Genomic DNA, 19203 nt, shown 5'->3' with positions numbered 1-19203 from the left:
AACCTGACGGGGAGATGGACGTGTTCCAAAACTTGACTATATATATATGATGGCTGCAAAACTCAGTAAATTTAATAAAAATCATTAACATGTATATTTAAAGTGAGAAGATTTCACGCCATGTAAATTCTATTTAATATGCAAATGTTACATATATATATAATATCTTTTTTAAAATTTCTAACAGCAGACAGGCAAACATATAATTGCCGTTCACTGTATCAGAGGCTGGGACAAAGTACTTGGAAAACAAATGCAGGTGCAGCTGTTTTTCAGGAAAGCCTATGAGAAGCTGTTTTCCTTGTACTGGGTGCTAAAGGACAAGTTGAAGTTCAACAGCAAAGACAAAGGCTTATTCATTTAATACTAATAGATTTCTCCCCCACTATTTAATTAGTTATATGTTGTACTCACCCAGAGATAACAACCATGTGCAAAAACAGCAAGCATCAGAAACCTGTGCAACACTACAGGTAATAAAAACTGAAAGCATACACACGACTGCTCATTTTAAATGCAAAAGAATGTGTGTCACACATATTAAGTTTTAATATCTGTTAAGACCTTAGTTATAACCTCATAATGAGACTAATCTCAGTTCAAGTCTTACTTTTGTCCTTCACTGAGTCTGTGACCTGGAAAAGTTCTATAAACACTTTAGGCCTGTTTCTGTATCTGAAAAATGGAACCAATACCAAGATCTTAAAGGAATGAGAGAAATAAATGAACATATTTAAGCTCCTTAGCTCAGTACCTACCATACAGCAAGTGCTTTAAACGTGTTAGATTTCAAGGAAATCTAAGGAAATCTAAGAGAAATGGGGGATTTTTTTTAATACTCTCCCCCAAAACAGAAAACACCAAGATAAATGATGAAGAATGACATGAACACCAGAACTGCACACAAATGTCCAACCTCGCACATCCTAATTAATAAAAGTCAAGCTATTTGGTTTAGTGGTCTGCATTTTCATTACCCCATACATCCTGAACTATCAGCCCTTGGCAAAGGTCACCCAGAAGCACTCGACATTCTTGCAGAAAGGGCTTTCCATTTCCACCCAGTATCTCAAAGCATGAGAAGAGTGCTAAGGCAATAAGATCAGAGAAGTGGCAAGTTAGAGATGTGATCCAAGTCTTTCATATAGAATTTTTCCCAGTCAATAAGAAGTCTGCCAAAGAAAGGGAGCCAGCATATTTGTACCACATGGAGTGTTTCCCCAGGCTATCACTATAATGGATACAGATAAATATGAACTAAATTTGATTAAGTGCCATTAATGAGAGAGAGGGCTATCTGAGCTAAAAATCAAAACTGTCAATATGTTTTTAATACAGCCAAGAGAACTGAAAACATGTCCACACAAAAATTCATTGTACCATTATTCGTCACATCCCCAAAGTAGAAACAATCTAAATGTCCATCAACCGATAAATGGATAACACGTGGTATATTTATACAATGAAATATTATTTGGCAATTAAAAGAAATACTGACACAATTTTTGGGGGTGAACTTTGCAAATACTATGCTAAGCAAAAGAAGCCAGTCACAAAAGATCACATATTTTATAAATCCATTGATATTAAATGTCCAGAATAGACAAATCTACAAAGACAAAAAGTAGACTTAAGGTTTCACAGCCTGGGAGAGGAGGAAGGGATATTGAAGAGCAACAGCTTAATGTGTAATAAGCTTCTTTTTAAGGTAATTAAAAGGTTCTGAAATAAAATTGGACTGATGGTTGAACAAACCTGAGTATACAAAAAGCCTTTGAACTGCACATTTTAAATGGGTACATTTTAAGGTATCTGAATTTTAGCTGAAAAAAAGATGTCAAAAAAAGATAAAGAAATAGATGACCTAATTAGCTCTGTATCTATTAGTTAAATTGAATTTGTAGTTAAAAACCTTTATATAAAGAAAACTTCAGGCCCAGGTAGTTTCACTGGTGAATAATACCAATTCTGCAGAAACTCTCCCAAAAACCAAACTGAAGAGGAGGGAATACTTCCCAATCCATTCTATGAGGTCATCACTATGCTGATACAAATATTAAACAAAAATCACAAGAGAACTACAGACTATGAACAGAGATGGGAAAATCTTAGAGAAAACTTTAGCAAATGGTATTTAACATCTATTAAAAGGCTGTACCTCATGACCAAAGGGTTATCTCAGTATTACAGGGTTGGATTCACATTTCAAAATCAACCAACACAATTCACAAGAGTGAAAAACTGAAAAAGAAAAATCCATATGATTGTCCAAACAGATACACAGTATTTGACAAAAATCAACATACACGCCTAATTAAAAACAGACTTTCAGCAAACTAGGAACGGAAGGGAACCTTCTCAACTTGATAAAGGGTACTACAGAATACCTTCTGCTGTCATCATACTTCATGGGATAAGACTGAATATTTTCCTAATTTCAGTAAAAAAAAAAAAAAAAAGAAAAGGAAAACAGGGATATATGCTCTCACCACTTCCATTTAACACTGTACTGGAGGCTCCAGTCAACATAATCAAGCAGGAAAAGATAAAATGGATTTAGATTAGACGAACAAACTGTCTTGACTCAGAGACAACATGATCCGGTCTACGCAGAAATCCTATGGAATCTACAAAAAAGCTGCTAGACTTCAGGAGTTCCCATCATGGCAGAGTGGAAACGAATCCAATTAGAAACATGAGGTTGTGGGTTCAATCCCTGGCCTCGCTCAGTGGGTTAAGGATCTGGCATTGCCGTGAGCTGTGGTGTAGGTCGCAGATGTGGCTCAGAGCTGGCATTGCTGTGACTCTGGCATAGGCTGGCAGCAACAGCTCCCATTAAACCCCTAGCCTGGGAACCTCCGTATGCTGTGGGTGCAGACCCGAAAAAGACAAAAAAAAAAAAAAAAAAAAAAAAAAAAAAAAAAAAAGCCCTTTTTCAAGTACCACTGACCCTGCTATATAGGCCCTTCGGCTCACCTGAATTATAGCAAAAATTTTCTAATGGCTCTGACTTCTCTCACTGCACTGAAAACCATCTTCCTCACTCCTTTCCACATCTTCTTTCAAAATCAACTCTAACTGTTCAATTCTAGCCATGCGGTTCTCCCACAGAATAAATTTTAAAAACCTGAAGGCCAAAAAAACTCGTCTCAAACTCGTCTTAACCTTACTTCTTCAGTCTCACTTTCTGTTGTGCATTTCTCCACACAAAATTTTAACTCAATATATCCAAGTACATTTTCATAGCATATAATCCAGTCTCCCTGCAATCTCCACTCCTTACCTCCTCTGGTCCTCAGTACCACCTGGCTCAAAACACTCCCTCTAGCGGAGCCGCCCTTCTCTGTCAAGCTCGTCTACACGAGTGTCATCTTGAGGAAGACTTCCCAGGACAGCTGGCTCGCCTGCGTTCCCCGGCACACACCTTTACAGCATTCAGCACACAATGGTACCGTCTGTTCTGTTACTTCCTAAAGTGAGTCCTCCTCAAGGACAGATACCACGTCTTGACTGAGCTCTCATTCTCCAGGGCCTACCTCCATTCTAAGTCAATGTGTGCTTCGGTGAACCAGAGACTTGTGAAGGCAGTTGGTAATAAGAATTTCTTATTCAGTAAAATTGTGTTTTTTTTCATGTCACTAAAGCCCTGTGGCAAGAGCGACTGTTGAGAACTTACAAATACCATTTTTTGTTAAAACAGCATTCTACATTTAGATGAGAATGCTGAGGAAAAAAAATTAAGAAGTGAAATCAGAAAGCCTATCTAAGCTACATATTAGCTGTGTGATTTGGGGGCAATTGTTAATCTTTTTGTATATACTTTTTCTTTCTTTCTTTCTTTCTTTTTACTGTGCCCACAGCATGCAGAAGCTTCCGGGATCAAACCTGTGCCACAGAAGTGACAATGCTGGATACTTAACCCATTGTGCCACCAGGGGAACTCTCTACATACACTTCCTTGGTATAGAAAATGAAAATATTAACAGTATCAGTCTTCATGGAGTAATGTAAACACAATGCAATAACATTATAGTGAAAGCACTTTTGTGAATTTAGTACATCAATTAATAATAAGGCAAAAAAACTAACAACTTTCCTGAAGTCAGCAAGATGGCAGAATAGAAAACCCAGGACTCTCCTTCCTCACCCCATAAACACACTAATTCAACAATTCAAAAACTCTCTTGTGATAAATATAGACACTAGTTTTCTTGATAAAACTGATAAATCTTTAGATCAAGAAAAAAGAGAATATTCAAACAAAATAAAATTAGAAACAAAACAGGAATAATTAGAAATTAAAGTATGTTAAAAAAAATCCCTACAAACAAAAGTCCAAGACCAAATGGCTTTATAGGTGAATTATACCAAACATACAAAGAAGAACTGATACTGAATCTTCTTAAACCCATCCAAAAGACATTCTATTACTGGGAAAACTGGACAGCCACATGGAAGAGAACACCCCCTAATACCATAAACAAAAACAAACTCAAAATGGATTAAAGATCTAGATAGAAGATCAGACACTATAAAACACTTAAGAGGAAAACATAGGCCAAACACTCTCTGACATAAACGACAGCAACATCTTCTCAGATTCACCTATTAGAGTATTGACAATAAAAAGAAAAACAAATGGGACCTACTCAAACTTCAAAGTTTCTGCACAGCAAAGGAAACCCTAAACAAAACAAAAAGACAACCCACAGAATGGGAGAAAATCTTTGCAAGTGAATCAACTGACAAGGGATTCATCTCCAAAATTTATAAACACCTTCTGCAGCTCCATACCAAAAAAACAAACCACCCCATCCAAAAGTGGGCAGAAGATCTAAATGGACAGTTTTCCAAAGAAGACATACACATGGCCAAAAAACACATGAAAAGATGTTCAACATCACTCAGTATTAGAGAAATGCAAATCAAAACCACGATGAGGTACCACCTTACACCAGCCAGAATGGCCATCATCCAAAAGTCTACAAACAGTAAGTTCTGGAGAAGAAGGAACCCTAGTACACTGTTGGTGGGATTGTAAATTGGTGCAACCACTGTGGAAAGCAGTATGGAGATTCCTCAGAAAACTAAAAATAGAAGTACCATTTGATCCAGCAATCCCACTCCTGGGCATCTATCCAGAGAAAATCATGACTCGCAAAGACACATGTACTCCAATGTTCATTGCAGCACTATTTACACCAGGCAAAACATGGAAACAACCTAAATGTCCATCGACAGAGGAGTGGATCAAGAAGATGTGGTACATATCCGCAATGAAATATTACTCAGCCATCAAAAAGAACGAAATACCGGCATTTTTAGCAGCATGGATGGACCTAGAAATTATCATGCTAAGTGAAGTTAGCCATACAATGAGACACCAACATCCAATGCTTTCACTGATGTGGAATCTGAAAAAAGGACACAATGAACTTCTTTGCAGAACAGATGCTGACTCACAGACACTGAAAAACTTATGGTCTCAGGAGGAGACAGTTTGGGGGGTGGGGGGGATGTGCTTGGGCTGTGGGATGGAAATCCTGTGAAATCATATTGTTATGATCATTATACAACTACAGATGTGATAAAATTCATTTGAGTAATTAAAAAAATAAAATTAAAAAAGACATTCTATGATGCCACCATCACCTTAATACCAAAACCAGCCAAATATATCACCAAAAAAGAAAATTATAGGCCAATATCTGTAAATAACATAGATGCAAAAATTCTCAATAAAACTTTAGCAAATCAAACCCAACAACATGTAAAAAAGATCATACACCACAACCAAATGGGCATCACCCCTAGAGTTCACAAGGATGGTTCAATCAACGTGTTTACAAAAGAAAAGTCAAAACCACATAAGCTTCTTAATAGATGCAGAAAAAACATTTGACAAAACTCAACATCCATTCATGAAAAAAACTTTTAGGAAAGTGGGTAAGAGGGAATATATCTCAACGTAATAAAAGCCACTTATCCTAGCCACAGCAATTAGACAAACAAAAGAAATAAAAGGCATCCATATAGGAAGAGAAGAGATCAAACTGTCACTGTATGCAGATGACATGATACTATACATAGAAAACTCTAAGGACTCAACCCCAAAACTCCTTGACCTGATTAATAAATTCAGCAAAGTAGCAGGATATAAGATTAACATTCAGAAGTCAGTTGCATTTCTGTATACCAGCAATGAAATATTAGAAAAGGAATACAAAAATACAATACCTTTTAAAATTGCACCTCACAAAATCAAATAGCTCAGAATAAACCTGACCAAAGAGGTAAAGGACCAATATGTCGAGAACTATAAAATGCTAATCAAAGAAATCAAAGAAGATGTAAAGAAATGGAAAGATATTCCATGTTCATGGATTGGAAAAATCAATATTGTAAAAATGGCCATACTACCCAAAGCAATCTACAGATTCAATGCAATCCCTATCAAATTACCCATGACATTTTTCACAGAACTAGAACAAACAATCCAAACATTTATATGGAACCACAAAAGACCCAGAATCACCAAAGCAATCCTGAGAAACAAAAACCAAGCAGGAGGCATATAACTCTCCCAGACTTCAAGAAATATTACAAAGCCACAGTCATCAAAACAGCGTGGTACTGGTATCAAAACAGACAGACAGACCAATGGAACAGAACAGAGAACCCGGAAATAAACCCTGACACCTATGGTCAATTAATCTTTCACAAGGGAGGCAAGAACATAAAATGGGAAAAAGAAAGTCTCTTCAGCAAGCATTGCTGGGAAACCTGGACAGCTGTATGCAAAGCAATGAAACTAGAACACACCCTCGCACCATGCACAAAAATAAACTCACAATGGCTGAAAGACTTAAATATACAACAGGACACCATCAAATCCCTAGAAGAAAACATAGGCAAAACACTCTCTGACATCAACATCATGAATATTTTCTCAGGTCAGTCTCCCAAAGCAATAGAAACTAGAGCAAAAATAAACCTAATCAAACCAAAAAGCTTTTGCACAGCAAAGGAAACCAAAAAGGCAACTTTCAGAATGGGAGAAAATAGTTTCAAATGATGCAACCGACAAGGGCTTAATCTCTAGAATATATAAACAACTTATACAACCCAACAGCAAAAAAGCCTATCAATCAATGGAAAAATGGGCAAAAGACCTGAAGAGATATTTCTCCAAGGAAGATATACAGATAGCCAGCAAACACATGAAAAAATGCTCAACATCGTTGATTATAAGAGAAATGCAAATCAAAACTACCATGGGATACCACCTCACACCAGTCAGAATGGCCATCATTAATAAATCCACAAATAACAAGTGCTGGAGGGGCTGTGGAGAAAAGGGAACCCTCCTGCACTGTTGGTGGGAATGTAAGCTGGTACAACCACTATGGAGAACAGTTTGGAGATACCTTAGAAATCTATACATAGAACTTCCATATGACCCCACAATCCCACTCTTGGGCATCTATCCGGACAAAGCTCTACTTAAAAGAGACACATGCACCCGCATGTTCATTGCAACACTATTCACAATAGCTAGGACATGGAAACAACCCAAATGTCCATCAACAGATGATTGGATTCGGAAGATGTGGTATATATACACAATGGAATACTACTCAGCCATAAAAAAATGACATAATGCCATTTGCAGCAACATGGATGGAACTAGAGAATCTCATACGGAGTGAAATGAGCCAGAAAGACAAACACCATATGATATCACTTATAACTGGAATCTAATATCCAGCACAAATGAGCATCTCCTCAGAAAAGAAAATCATGGACTTGAAGAAGAGACTTGTGGCTGCCTGATGGGAGAGGGAGGGGGAGGGAGTGGGAGGGATCGGGAGCTTGGGCTTATCAGACACAACTTAGAACAGATTTACAAGGAGATCCTGCTAAGTAGCATTGAGAACTTTGTCTAGATACTCACGTTGCAACAGAACAAAGGGTGGGGGAAAAAATGTAAATGTAATGTATACATGTAAGGACAACTTGATCCCCTTGCTGTACAGTGGGAAAATAAAATAAAATAATTTAAAAAAAGCCACTTATGACAAACTAAACCAAGAAAAGCTAAAAGCCTTTTGACTAAAGTCTAAAACAAGACAAGGATGTCCACTCTCACCACTTTTTTTCAACAAAGTACTGGAAGTCCTAGCCATAGCAATCACACATGATAAAGATTTAAAAAGGTATCCGGGAGTTCCCATTGTGGTGCAGTGGAAACAAATCCAACCAGGAACCATGAGGTTGCAGGTTCAATCCCTAGCCTCACTCAGTGGGTTAAGGATTCAGCAGTGTCATGAGCTGTGGTGTAGCTTGCAGACACAGCTCAGATCCTGCATTGCTGTGTCTGTGGCATAGGCCAGCAGCTGTATCTCCAATTAGTCCCCTAGCCTAGGAACCTCCATACGCCTCAAGTGCAGCCATAAAAAGCAAAACAAAAAAAAACAAAAAAAAAACAACAAAAACAAAAAGGTATCCAAATTGGAAGAGAAGAGGTAAAACTGTCACTAAAATGCAGATAACACTATATATAGAAAACCCTAAAGACTCCACACAAAAATGACCCAATCTGATCAATGAATTCAGCACAGTAGCAGGATACAAGATTAACATGGCAGAAATCGACTGGATTTCTGTACACTAACAATGACATACTAGACAGGGAATATTAAGAAAAAAGTACCTTCTAAAGGAATACTCCCAAAGACATTCTATGAGGCCACCATCACCCTCATTCCAAAACCAGGCAGAGATACCACCAAAAAAGAAAACTATCGCCCAATATCATTGATGAATATAGATGCAAAACTTCTCAACAAAATCTTAGCCAACCGAATCCAACAACATATCAAAAAAATTATACACCATGACCAGGTTGGGTTCATCCCAGGTTCACAAGGATGGTTCAACATACGCAAATCAATCAACATCATACACCACATTAACAAAAAAAAAGTCAAAAATCATATGATCATCTCAATAGATGCAGAAAAAGCATTTGACAAAGTTCAACATCCATTCATGATCAAGACCCTCGCCAAAGTGGGTATAGAGGGAACATTCCTGAATATAATCAAAGCCATTTATGATAAACCCACAGCAAATATAATCCTCAATGGGGAAAAACTGAAAGCCTTCTCACTCAAATCTGGAACAAGACAGGGATGCCCACTCTCACCACTGCTCTTCAACATAGTTTTGGAAGTCTTAGCCACAGCAATTAGACAAACAAAAGAAATCAAAGGCATCCATATAGGAAGAGAAGAGATCAAACTGTCACTGTATGCAGATGACATGATTCTATACCTAGAAAACCCTAAGGACTCAACCCCAAAACTCCTTGAACTGATTAATAAATTCAGCAAAGTGGCAGGATATAAGATTAACATTCAGAAGTCAGTTGCATTTCTGTATACCAGCAATGAAGCATTAGAAAAGGAATACAAAAATACAATACCTTTTAAAATTGTACCTCACAAAATCAAATACCTCGGAATACACCTAACCAAAGAGGTAAAGGACCTATATGCCGAGAACTATAAAACCTTAATCAAAGAAATCAAAGAAGATGTAAAGAAATGGAAAGATATTCCATGTTCCTGGATTGGAAAAATCAATATTGTGAAAATGGCCATCCTACCCAAAGCAATCTACAGATTCAATGCAATCCCTATCAAATTACCCATGACATTTTTCACAGAACTAGAACAAACAATCCAAACATTTATATGGAACAACAAAAGACCCAGAATCGCCAAAGCAATCCTGAGAAACAAAAACCAAGCAGGAGGCATAACTCTCCCAGACTTCAAGAAATACTACAAAGCCACAGTCATCAAAACAGTGTGGTACTGGTATCAAAACAGACAGACAGACCAATGGAACAGAATAGAGAATCTGGAAATTAACCCTGACACCTATGGTCAATTAATCTTTGACAAGGGAGGCAAGAACATCAAATGGGAAAAGGAAAGTCTCTTCAGCAAGCATTGCTGGGAAACCTGGACAGCTGTATGCAAAGCAATGAAACTAGAACACACCCTCACACCATGCACAAAAATAAACTCACAATGGCTGAAAGACTTAAATATACGACAGGACACCATCAAACTCCTAGAAGAAAACATAGGCAAAACACTCTCCGACATCAACATCATGAATATTTTCTCAGGTCAGTCTCCCAAAGCAATAGAAACTAGAGCAAAAATAAACCCATGGGACCTCATCAAACTGAAAAGCTTTTGCACAGCAAAGGAAACCCAAAAGAAAACAAAAAGACAACTTACAGAATGGGAGAAAATAGTTTCAAATGATGCAACTGACAAGGGCTTAATCTCTAGAATATACAAGCAACTTATACAACTCAACAGCAAAAAAACCAATCAATCAATGGAAAAATGGGCAAAAGACCTGAATAGACATTTCTCCAAGGAAGATATACAGATGGCCAACAAACACATGAAAAAATGCTCAACATCGCTGATTATAAGAGAAATGCAAATCAAAACTACCATGAGATACCACCTCACACCAGTCAGAATGGCCATCATTAATAAATCCACAAACAACAAGTGCTGGAGGGGCTGTGGAGAAAAGGGAACCCTCCTGCACTGCTGGTGGGAATGTAAACTGGTACAGCCACTATGGAGAACAGTTTGGAGATACCTTAGAAATCTATACATAGAACTTCCATATGACCCTGCAATCCCACTCTTGGGCATCTATCCGGACAAAGCTCTACTTAAAAGAGACACATGCACCCGCATGTTCATTGCAGCACTATTCACAATAGCCAGGACATGGAAACAATCCAAATGTCCATCGACAGAGGATTGGATTCGGAAGATGTGGTATATATACACGATGGAATACTACTCAGCCATAAAAAAGGATGACATCATGCCATTTGCAGCAACATGGATGGAACTAGAGAATCTCATACTGAGTGAAATGAGCCAGAAAGACAAAGACAAATACCATATGACATCACTTATAACTGGAATCTAATATCCAGCACAAATGAACATCTCCTCAGAAAAGAAAATCAATCATGGACTTGGAGAAGAGACTTGTGGTTGCCTGATGGGAGGGGGAGGGAGTGGGAGGGATCGGGAGCTTGGGCTTATCAGTCACAACGTAGAATAGATTTACAAGGAGATCCCGCTGAATAGCATTGAGAACTATGTCTAGATACTCATGTTGCAACAGAAGAAATGGTGGGGGAAAAACTGTAATTGTAATGTATACATGTAAGGATAACCTGACCCCCTTGCTGTACAGTGGGAAAATAAAATTTAATAAAAAAATAAATAAATAAATAAATAAAAAAATAAAAAAAAAAGGAAAAAGTACCTTCTAAAATTGTACTCCCCCTAAAAAAACCCTAGGAATAAACCTGACAAGATGATTTATATGCTGAGAACTATAAAACACTAATAAAAGAATTTTCAAAGAAATGCAAAGATATCCCATGTTCCTGGATTGGGAGAACTAATAATGCTAAAATGGTAATACCACCCAAAGCAATCCACAGATTTTTGCGATCCCCAACAAATTACCCATGACGTTTTTCACAGAACTAGAATAATCCAAAAGTGTACAGACCCAGAATTGTCAAAGCAAGCCTGAAGAAGGAAAAAAAAAAAGCAGGGGGCCTAACTCCCCCAGACTTCAGACAATGTTACAAAGCTACAGTAATAAAAACAGTCTGGTACTGGTACAGAAACAGACATAAGGATCAATGGAACAGAAAAAGGAGCTCAGAAATAAACCCATACACCTATGGTTCATCTTGGACAAAGGAGGCAAGAATATAACATGGGAATAAGACAATCTCTTCAGCAAGTGGTAGTAGGAAAACTGAACAGCTGCATGTATATCAATGAAATTAGAACAAACCTTCACGCCATACACAAAAATATAAACTCAAAATGGCTTAAAGACTTAAACATAAGACAAGATAACATCAAACTCCTGGAAGAGAACAAAGGCAAAACATTCTCTGACATCAACTGTGCAAATATTTCTCAGATCAGGCTCCCAGGGCCATAGAAATAAAAAGAAAAATAAACAAATGGGACCTGTATAATCAAACTTAGAACCTTTTGCAAAGCAATGGAAACCATTAAAAAAAAAAGAGAGAGAGAGAAGACAACCTATAGAATGGGAGAAAATAGTTGCAAATGATGCAACCAACAAGGGCTTAATATCCAAAATATACAAATAACTCATACAACTCAGCAACAATAACAATCCAAAAGACATAAATACATTTCTCCAAAGAAGACATACAGATGGACAGTAGGTGCATGAAAAGATACTCAATATTGCTAATTATTAGAGAAATGCAAATCAAAACTACAATGAGGTACCACCTTAGGTCAGAATAACCATCATCAATAACTCTACAAATAACAAATTCTGGGGAGAGGGTGGAGAAAAGGGAACCCTCCTACATGGTTGATAGTAATGTAAACTGGTACAACCACTATGGAAAACAGTATGGAGATTCCTCAAAAAACTAAAAGTAGAACCACCACATGATCCAGCAATCCCTCTCCTGGGTATGTATCAGGACAAAACCATGATTCAAAATTATGCACCCCTATGTTCGCAGCAGCACTATACACAATAGCCAAGACATGGAAACAACCTAAATGTCCATCATCAGATGAATGGATTAAGAAGATGTGGTATATAAACACAATGGAATACTACTCAGCCATAAAAAAGAAAAAATGCCATTTGAAGCAACAGGGATGGAATTACAGTCTCATGCTAAGTGAAGTCAGAAAGACAAATACAACATGATATCACTTATATGTGGAATCTAAAATATGGCACCAAGGAACCAATCCACAGAATAGAAAAAGACTCACAGACATGGAGAGCCGACATGTGGTTGCCAAAGAGGAGGGTGAGGGAGTGTGAGTTTGGAGTTAGTAGACGCAAACTAGTAGATTTAGAATAGATAAGCAATGAGGTCTGCTATATAGCACAGGAAACTATATCCAATCACTTGGTATGTATATACCAAAAAAGTGTGTAAATATATGTATGACTGGGTCACTTTGCTGTACAGCAGACATTGACAGAACATTGTAAATCAGTTGTAATAAATTTTTCTTTAATATGGCACGAATGAACCAACCTACAAAACAGAAAGAGACTCACAGACATAGAGAACAAACTTGTGGTTGCCAAGGGGGAGGGAGTGGGATGGACTGGGAGTTTAGGGTTAGTGGATCCAAACTATTACATTTAGAATGAATAAACAATAAGGTCCTACTGTATAGCCGGGGACCTATATATCCAATCTCCTAGGATAGACCATGATGGAAAATAATATTTTAAAAAAAGGAAAGTAGAAAAATGGATGACTGAGTCATTTTGCTGTACAGCAGAAACTGCCACAACATTGTATCAACTATACTTTAATAGAATTTTTTTAAATTATAGATTACTATGAACAACTATATACCAACAAACTGGATAACCTAGGAGAAATGGATAGATTCCTATAAAAACAAAACCTACAAAACTGAAGCATACACAAAATTACCTCAACATAAGAAAGGCCCTAAATTAAAAGGATAACATCAATGATGAAAAGCTGAAAGTAGTTCCTCTAAGATTAGGAATAGGGCAAGGATGCCCACCCTAGCCACTTCTAGTCAACCTCGTACTGGATGTCCTAACCAAAGCAATTACGCCAGAAAAAGAAGTAAAAGGCATCTGAATTAAAAAGGAAGAAGTAAAACTCACTATTTGTAGAGAACATGATCTTATATGTGGAAAATCCCAAAGACCTCACTAACGAACTGTCAGAATAAACAAATTTATAAAGTTGTGGTATACAGGATCAACATGCAAAAATCAACTGCACTTCTACACACTAACAATGAGCTACCTGAAAAGGAAATTAGGTTAACAATCTCATTTACAATAGCACCAAAAAGAATAAAAAAATTAGGAATAAAGTTAACTAAGGAGATTAAAGACTTGTACACTGAATACAACAAAACATTGAATGAAAAAATTTAAAGACACAAATAAATAGAAAGACAGCCCCTGTCCATGGATTAGAAGACTTAATATTGTTTAAATGCCTATACTACTTAAAGTAATCTACAGATTCAATGCAATTCCTGCCAAAATGACAATGGAATTTTTTTTTGACTGAAATAGAAAAACCAAAGCTAAAATTCAGAGGGAAACATAAAGGACCCTGGGAACCTCCATATGCCTCAGGAGCAGCTCAAGAAATGGCAAGGAAAAAAAATCTTACAAAGCTATACTAATTAAAATAGTATACCACTGGCATAAAGATATACATATAGACCGAAATGAACAGAATAGAGAGCTCAAAAATAAATCACTGCATATAAAGTTAACTGATCTTCAACAAGGATGCCAAGAAAACACTTTGGGTGAAGGATAGTTTCTTCAACAAATGGTATTAGACAAACTGGGTATCCACATTCAAGAGAATGAAAATGAACCCACATCTCACACAATATACAAAAACCAAGTTAAAATGGATTAAAGACTTAAACACAGATCTGAAATTGTAAAACTCCTAGAAGAAAACATAAGGGGAAATCTTCACCATATTGCTCTTGGCCATGGTTTCTTCGACAACCAAAAGGAGAAACAGATAAATGGGATTACAACAAACTAAAAAGCTTTGGCACAGCAAAGGATATAATGAATAGAATGAGAAGGAAACCTACAGAATGGAAGAAAATATTTGCAAACTATATATTTGATAAGGGGTTAATTTTTATAATATATAAGGAACTCCTACAACTCAATAGCAAAAACACTGATAACATGAATAAAAAGTGGACTGAAGACTTAAATAGGCATTTCTCCAAAGAAGATATACAAATGGCCAACAAGAATATGCAAAGATGCTTGGCTTCACTAATCATTAGGGAAACACAAAACCACCAACCCTGTACCTGTTAGGATGGCTATTACCAAAAAGTCAGAAGACAACAAGTGCTGGTGAGGATGTGGGGAAACAGGAACCCTTCTACACTGTTGGCAGGAATGCAAACTGGTGCAGTTGCTTTGGAAAACAGCATGGAAATTCCTCAAAAAATTAAAAATCAAAGTACCATTAAGATCCAGCAATCTCACTTCTGGGTATATATCTGAAAGAACAGAAATCAGAATCTTGAAGATATAGCTGCACTCCCCTGTTCAAAGCAGCCACTATACACAAGAGCCAAGATGTGGAGACAAGGTAAATGTCCATAAGGGGATGAACAAAGAAAATGTGATATATATGTATAACAGAATGTTATTCAGGCTTTTAAAAAAAGGAAATTCTGCAATATGCAGCAATATGGATGAACCCAGAGGACATTATGCTAAGGGAAAGCAGCCAGTCAACTGCATAATACCACTTACATGAGATATCTAAAACACTCAGCCTCAGAGACGCATAGAGTGGAACGGTGGTTGCCAGGGCTAGGGGGAAGGAGCTGGGTTAGGAAGTTGCTAACTGATGGGCATAAAATTTCAGTTATGCAAGACAAATTAGTTCTGGAGATCTGCTGAACATCACTGTGCTTAATTTAAGAGGATAGAAAAAATTACTATTTGTCTGGCTCACAGAGCCCTCCTTGAAGAAAGTGCTTAATGTATAATGTCAATAAGTAATTTGGAAATATCTTCAAAGTCAGTGGCCAGGGTGACTTCTAAAGCAAAGAAGAGAGTTTTGCTACTGCATATGTTTAGTAATGCTTTTGAAAATTTGTGATTAGCAGTTGTTTCAATAATGTTTATCATTCTGTAGCATTAAAAACAGACTAAGGCAAGGGAATACAGTCCAAAGACTAAAACTTTTTAATTTTTATCTAAATTCAGCTTTCAAATACAGCTGAAACTTTCAATAAAATCCACATGAGGTCTGGCAAATCTCAAGCCACAATTAAGAATTTTCAAAGATTAACCTATACATGAAAGTAAATAACGCAATAGTAGAATTATTTTAATTGCAACATTCAGGAGGTCAAAAATAAAATGAGGATATAGACAAAAATAACAGTTTTGTATTGAACAGACCTCTAATCTTAAAAATGTGAAAATACACTTTATACCATAAAAATATAGTGTGTCAGCATCCACTAGGATTGTTATAATGAAAAAGACAAGACCATGCGGAGTCTCATCATGTCTCAGTGGAAATGAATCTGACTAGTAACCATGAGGACGTAGGTTTGATCCCTGGCCTCACTCAGGGGATTAAGGATCCAGCGTTGCTGTGGCTGTGGCACAGGCCAGTGGCTACAGTTCCGAATTGACCCCTGGAAACCTCCATAATGCTGCGGGTGCGCCCATAAAAAGACCCCCCAAAAATTTTTTTTTAAAAGACAAGACAATGAAGAGTGTTGTCAAAGATGTGGAGAAACTGGTAGCCCCATACATTGCTACGGGCATGTAAAACTGCACCCACTGTGAAAAAGTTTGGCAATTCCTCACAAAGATAAATATAGAATTATTATTATATCCCAGTAATTCCACCCCTAAATTTATACTCAAGAAGTTGAAAAAAATATTCTTACACAAAAACTTGTACATGAATGTTTAGAGCAGCATTACTCACTTTAGCCAAAAGGTTTAACAACCCAAACATCCACCAAATGATAAATGAATAAATAAAACATGGCCTAGTTATACCACCAGCCACAAAACAGAAGTACTGCTACATACCACATACAACATGCATGAACCCTGTAAACATGCTAAGTGAAAGAAACCAATCACATAAGACCACATATTGTATGATTCCATTCATAAGAGATGTCCCGAAGAGGAGAATCTAGAGACAGAAAGCAGATTAGTGGCTGCCAAGGGCAAGGAAGTTGGGAAGAGAGGAAATAACTGTTAATGGGTATAAAGTTTCTTTTTCAGGTGATGAAAATGTTCTGAAATAAGCGCTGATGATGGCATAGCTTTGTGAATATACTAAAAACCACAGAACTGTACCCTTTGAAAGGGTGAATTATATCTTTAATTTTTAAAAATACGTGTCAAGCCTGAGTGATGCATCTGATTAAACAAGCCATAATCTTTGTGACTCAGGGGCCAGGGAGAGTTTAGCTGTTTCCTTCTTAAATATGTTATATCACAAAACACGCACCTTCTTGTGGGCAAGAGTTAGACACTGTCAAATCCCAAACATGAACCAGCTATGACACCACCTCTCATTTACTGAGCTGCCAGAGATTCAGGTGAAAAACTGGAAATCTCTTTTCCGATTGATGTATCCCAAGAATTCATTAAAAAAATATATATATATCCATTTAAGTAGAGAGCTTGGAAAGTATTTTTCTTAAGCACCCTCTGCTCTAGCCAGACCCATCTTTTGGTCTTCAGTACCAGAGGGAGAGAGTCTCGGCATTGTTTTTACCTTGAACATGAAAGTTTGCAGAATAAACTGCATTCCTGACAGAGCACACAGAACTGTATTCTGTGTCTTCAACATGGGAATAAGGCACTACAACAAATACGATCCTAAAAGGACTCTTCATTTCCCCTACCAGTTATGGGTAGGTGGGAAGAAATTCACCCCAGGTATAGTAATCAATATTACCAATGATATTCAATAATCTGGAAATGAGCTGTTGACTTGAGCAGAGAGGTAAAATCTCAATTACAATGAGGGTCAACAAAGGCCAGTTAATCAGAACATTAAAATTCACTTACAACAGCATCTAGCTTTTCATTTTTTTTAAAAAAGGATTATGCCTTCAGTGCTTACACTCTAAATCCAAAATTGTAGGATGTTAGCAGGGGCTCTTTTGGTCAAAACAGACACTCAGACCAAGCTGGTAGGACTAGAGATAACACGCACTTCTGAGCAAAGGCCTATGTTTATGTTGATCACCTTCCCCCCAACCCCTCCCCCATGACCAGTGAGTAGCATTCCATCAGTAACAGTTCTTAAACTAATGTTTGATGAAATCCAGTCCAAAATAATGACCTTCAACTATGGCAAAATGACAACACAAGCAAACATTACCTGTCCACCTTACAGACCTACTTACAAAAGCTGTGGAGGGAGAGAACCTTTTAGAGCCATTTTTCAAGCTCCATTTTTAAGCATACATTGTCTACAACCATTCTTCCAAGAGTAAATTAAATAAATACAAAGAAATACAACGGAAGTCTACTATCAGTTTTGCATCTGGGGCAAAGAGGAAATGCGAGAAATTAAATACTTCACTAACCAGGCCGCCCACAGGAAAGGACTCATTATTCTCTTCGACCCCATGATCAAGGGTCAAGATGAAGTCATTTGTCCTCAGGTTCTATGGGCAAGCTGGCCAAGTGTATTTACAATGTACCTCACTTATAAACAGAAAAAGAGAGAATTTTTTTTTTTTTTTTTTTTTTTTTTTGGTAAAAGGACAGAGCGCAGAGGACAAGTCCCAACTACCAGACGAGACCTGTAATGAAACAGGATTCCCCCTAGTTTGGGGCCACCGTCCCCTTTCTGAGAACGAAGGCGCGAAGTGGCAGCACCAGAGACGCCGGCTGTAAACTGTGTAGCATGAACAGGCAGTGGGCTCCCAGCGCCACCACTTACAAGTTGTGTGGGCTTAACACTCGTCTAGGCTTCGGGCTCCTCATGGATAAAACCTGGAATCATCACCGCAGTCGGCTCTCGGGAAGAAAGCAACCCTCGTCCATGTGAAACACCTGGCACAGACAGCCGACCCTCAAAACGGTCCCCCGCCCCCGACGCTGCCATGACCGCAGGGCGCACACACACCCCCTCCGTAAAGGCTTCTACGGCAGTCTTCCAGCACGTGCATCCTGCTAGGCCGGCCGTCCCTGTGCTCGCGAAGCGCGCAGTCCACACGGACAGCGAGGGCCGTTAAGACCTGTAACTGGGCGGGCCCAGCTGCCGCCAAACGCCTGCCTCGCCAAGGTGAGACCGCCGCCCTGCGCAGCTGGGCAGGTACCTCAGAAACGGGGCCGTTAGCGCTAGAACCTCGACTCCAAGCAGCGGAAGCAGTGTTACAAGAAAAGCTGTACCTCAGAGAGCGAGCTGTTGCGGCGGGAAATCGGCTTCCTGGAGCGCTCCGCTCGGCACACCCCTGCCTCAGGCCAACGTGCGCCTCCCTCGGGCGGCAGCATGGCGCCGGCCACCAGTTT

At 38.2% G+C, this 19203-nt stretch overlaps 1 protein-coding gene across 3 annotated transcripts in view; it reads right to left on the bottom strand.

Annotated features, from left to right (window-relative positions):
- Window positions 1-19203, bottom strand: part of LOC146405804 (uncharacterized) — a 54851-nt gene extending 35648 nt beyond the window's left edge. For all 3 annotated transcript variants that reach the window (XR_014838958.1, XR_014838957.1, XM_085014913.1), the window contains exon 1: window positions 19084-19203. Coding sequence is in view for 1 of the 3 variants with exons in the window: in XM_085014913.1 (XP_084871039.1) it covers window positions 19084-19185 (102 nt within the window). In the remaining 2 variants the exon portion in view is untranslated. The remainder of the gene's footprint in view (window positions 1-19083) is intronic.

The sequence above is a fragment of the Sus scrofa genome, chromosome 2 (assembly GCF_054392235.1).
Source record: "Sus scrofa isolate SSC_HxYL_T2T_F1_AM1 chromosome 2, Sscrofa_HxYL_maternal_Yorkshire_Landrace_v2.0, whole genome shotgun sequence".
Classification (NCBI taxonomy): Eukaryota; Metazoa; Chordata; class Mammalia; order Artiodactyla; family Suidae; genus Sus; species Sus scrofa.
This window is presented reverse-complemented; position numbering and strand designations above follow the sequence as displayed.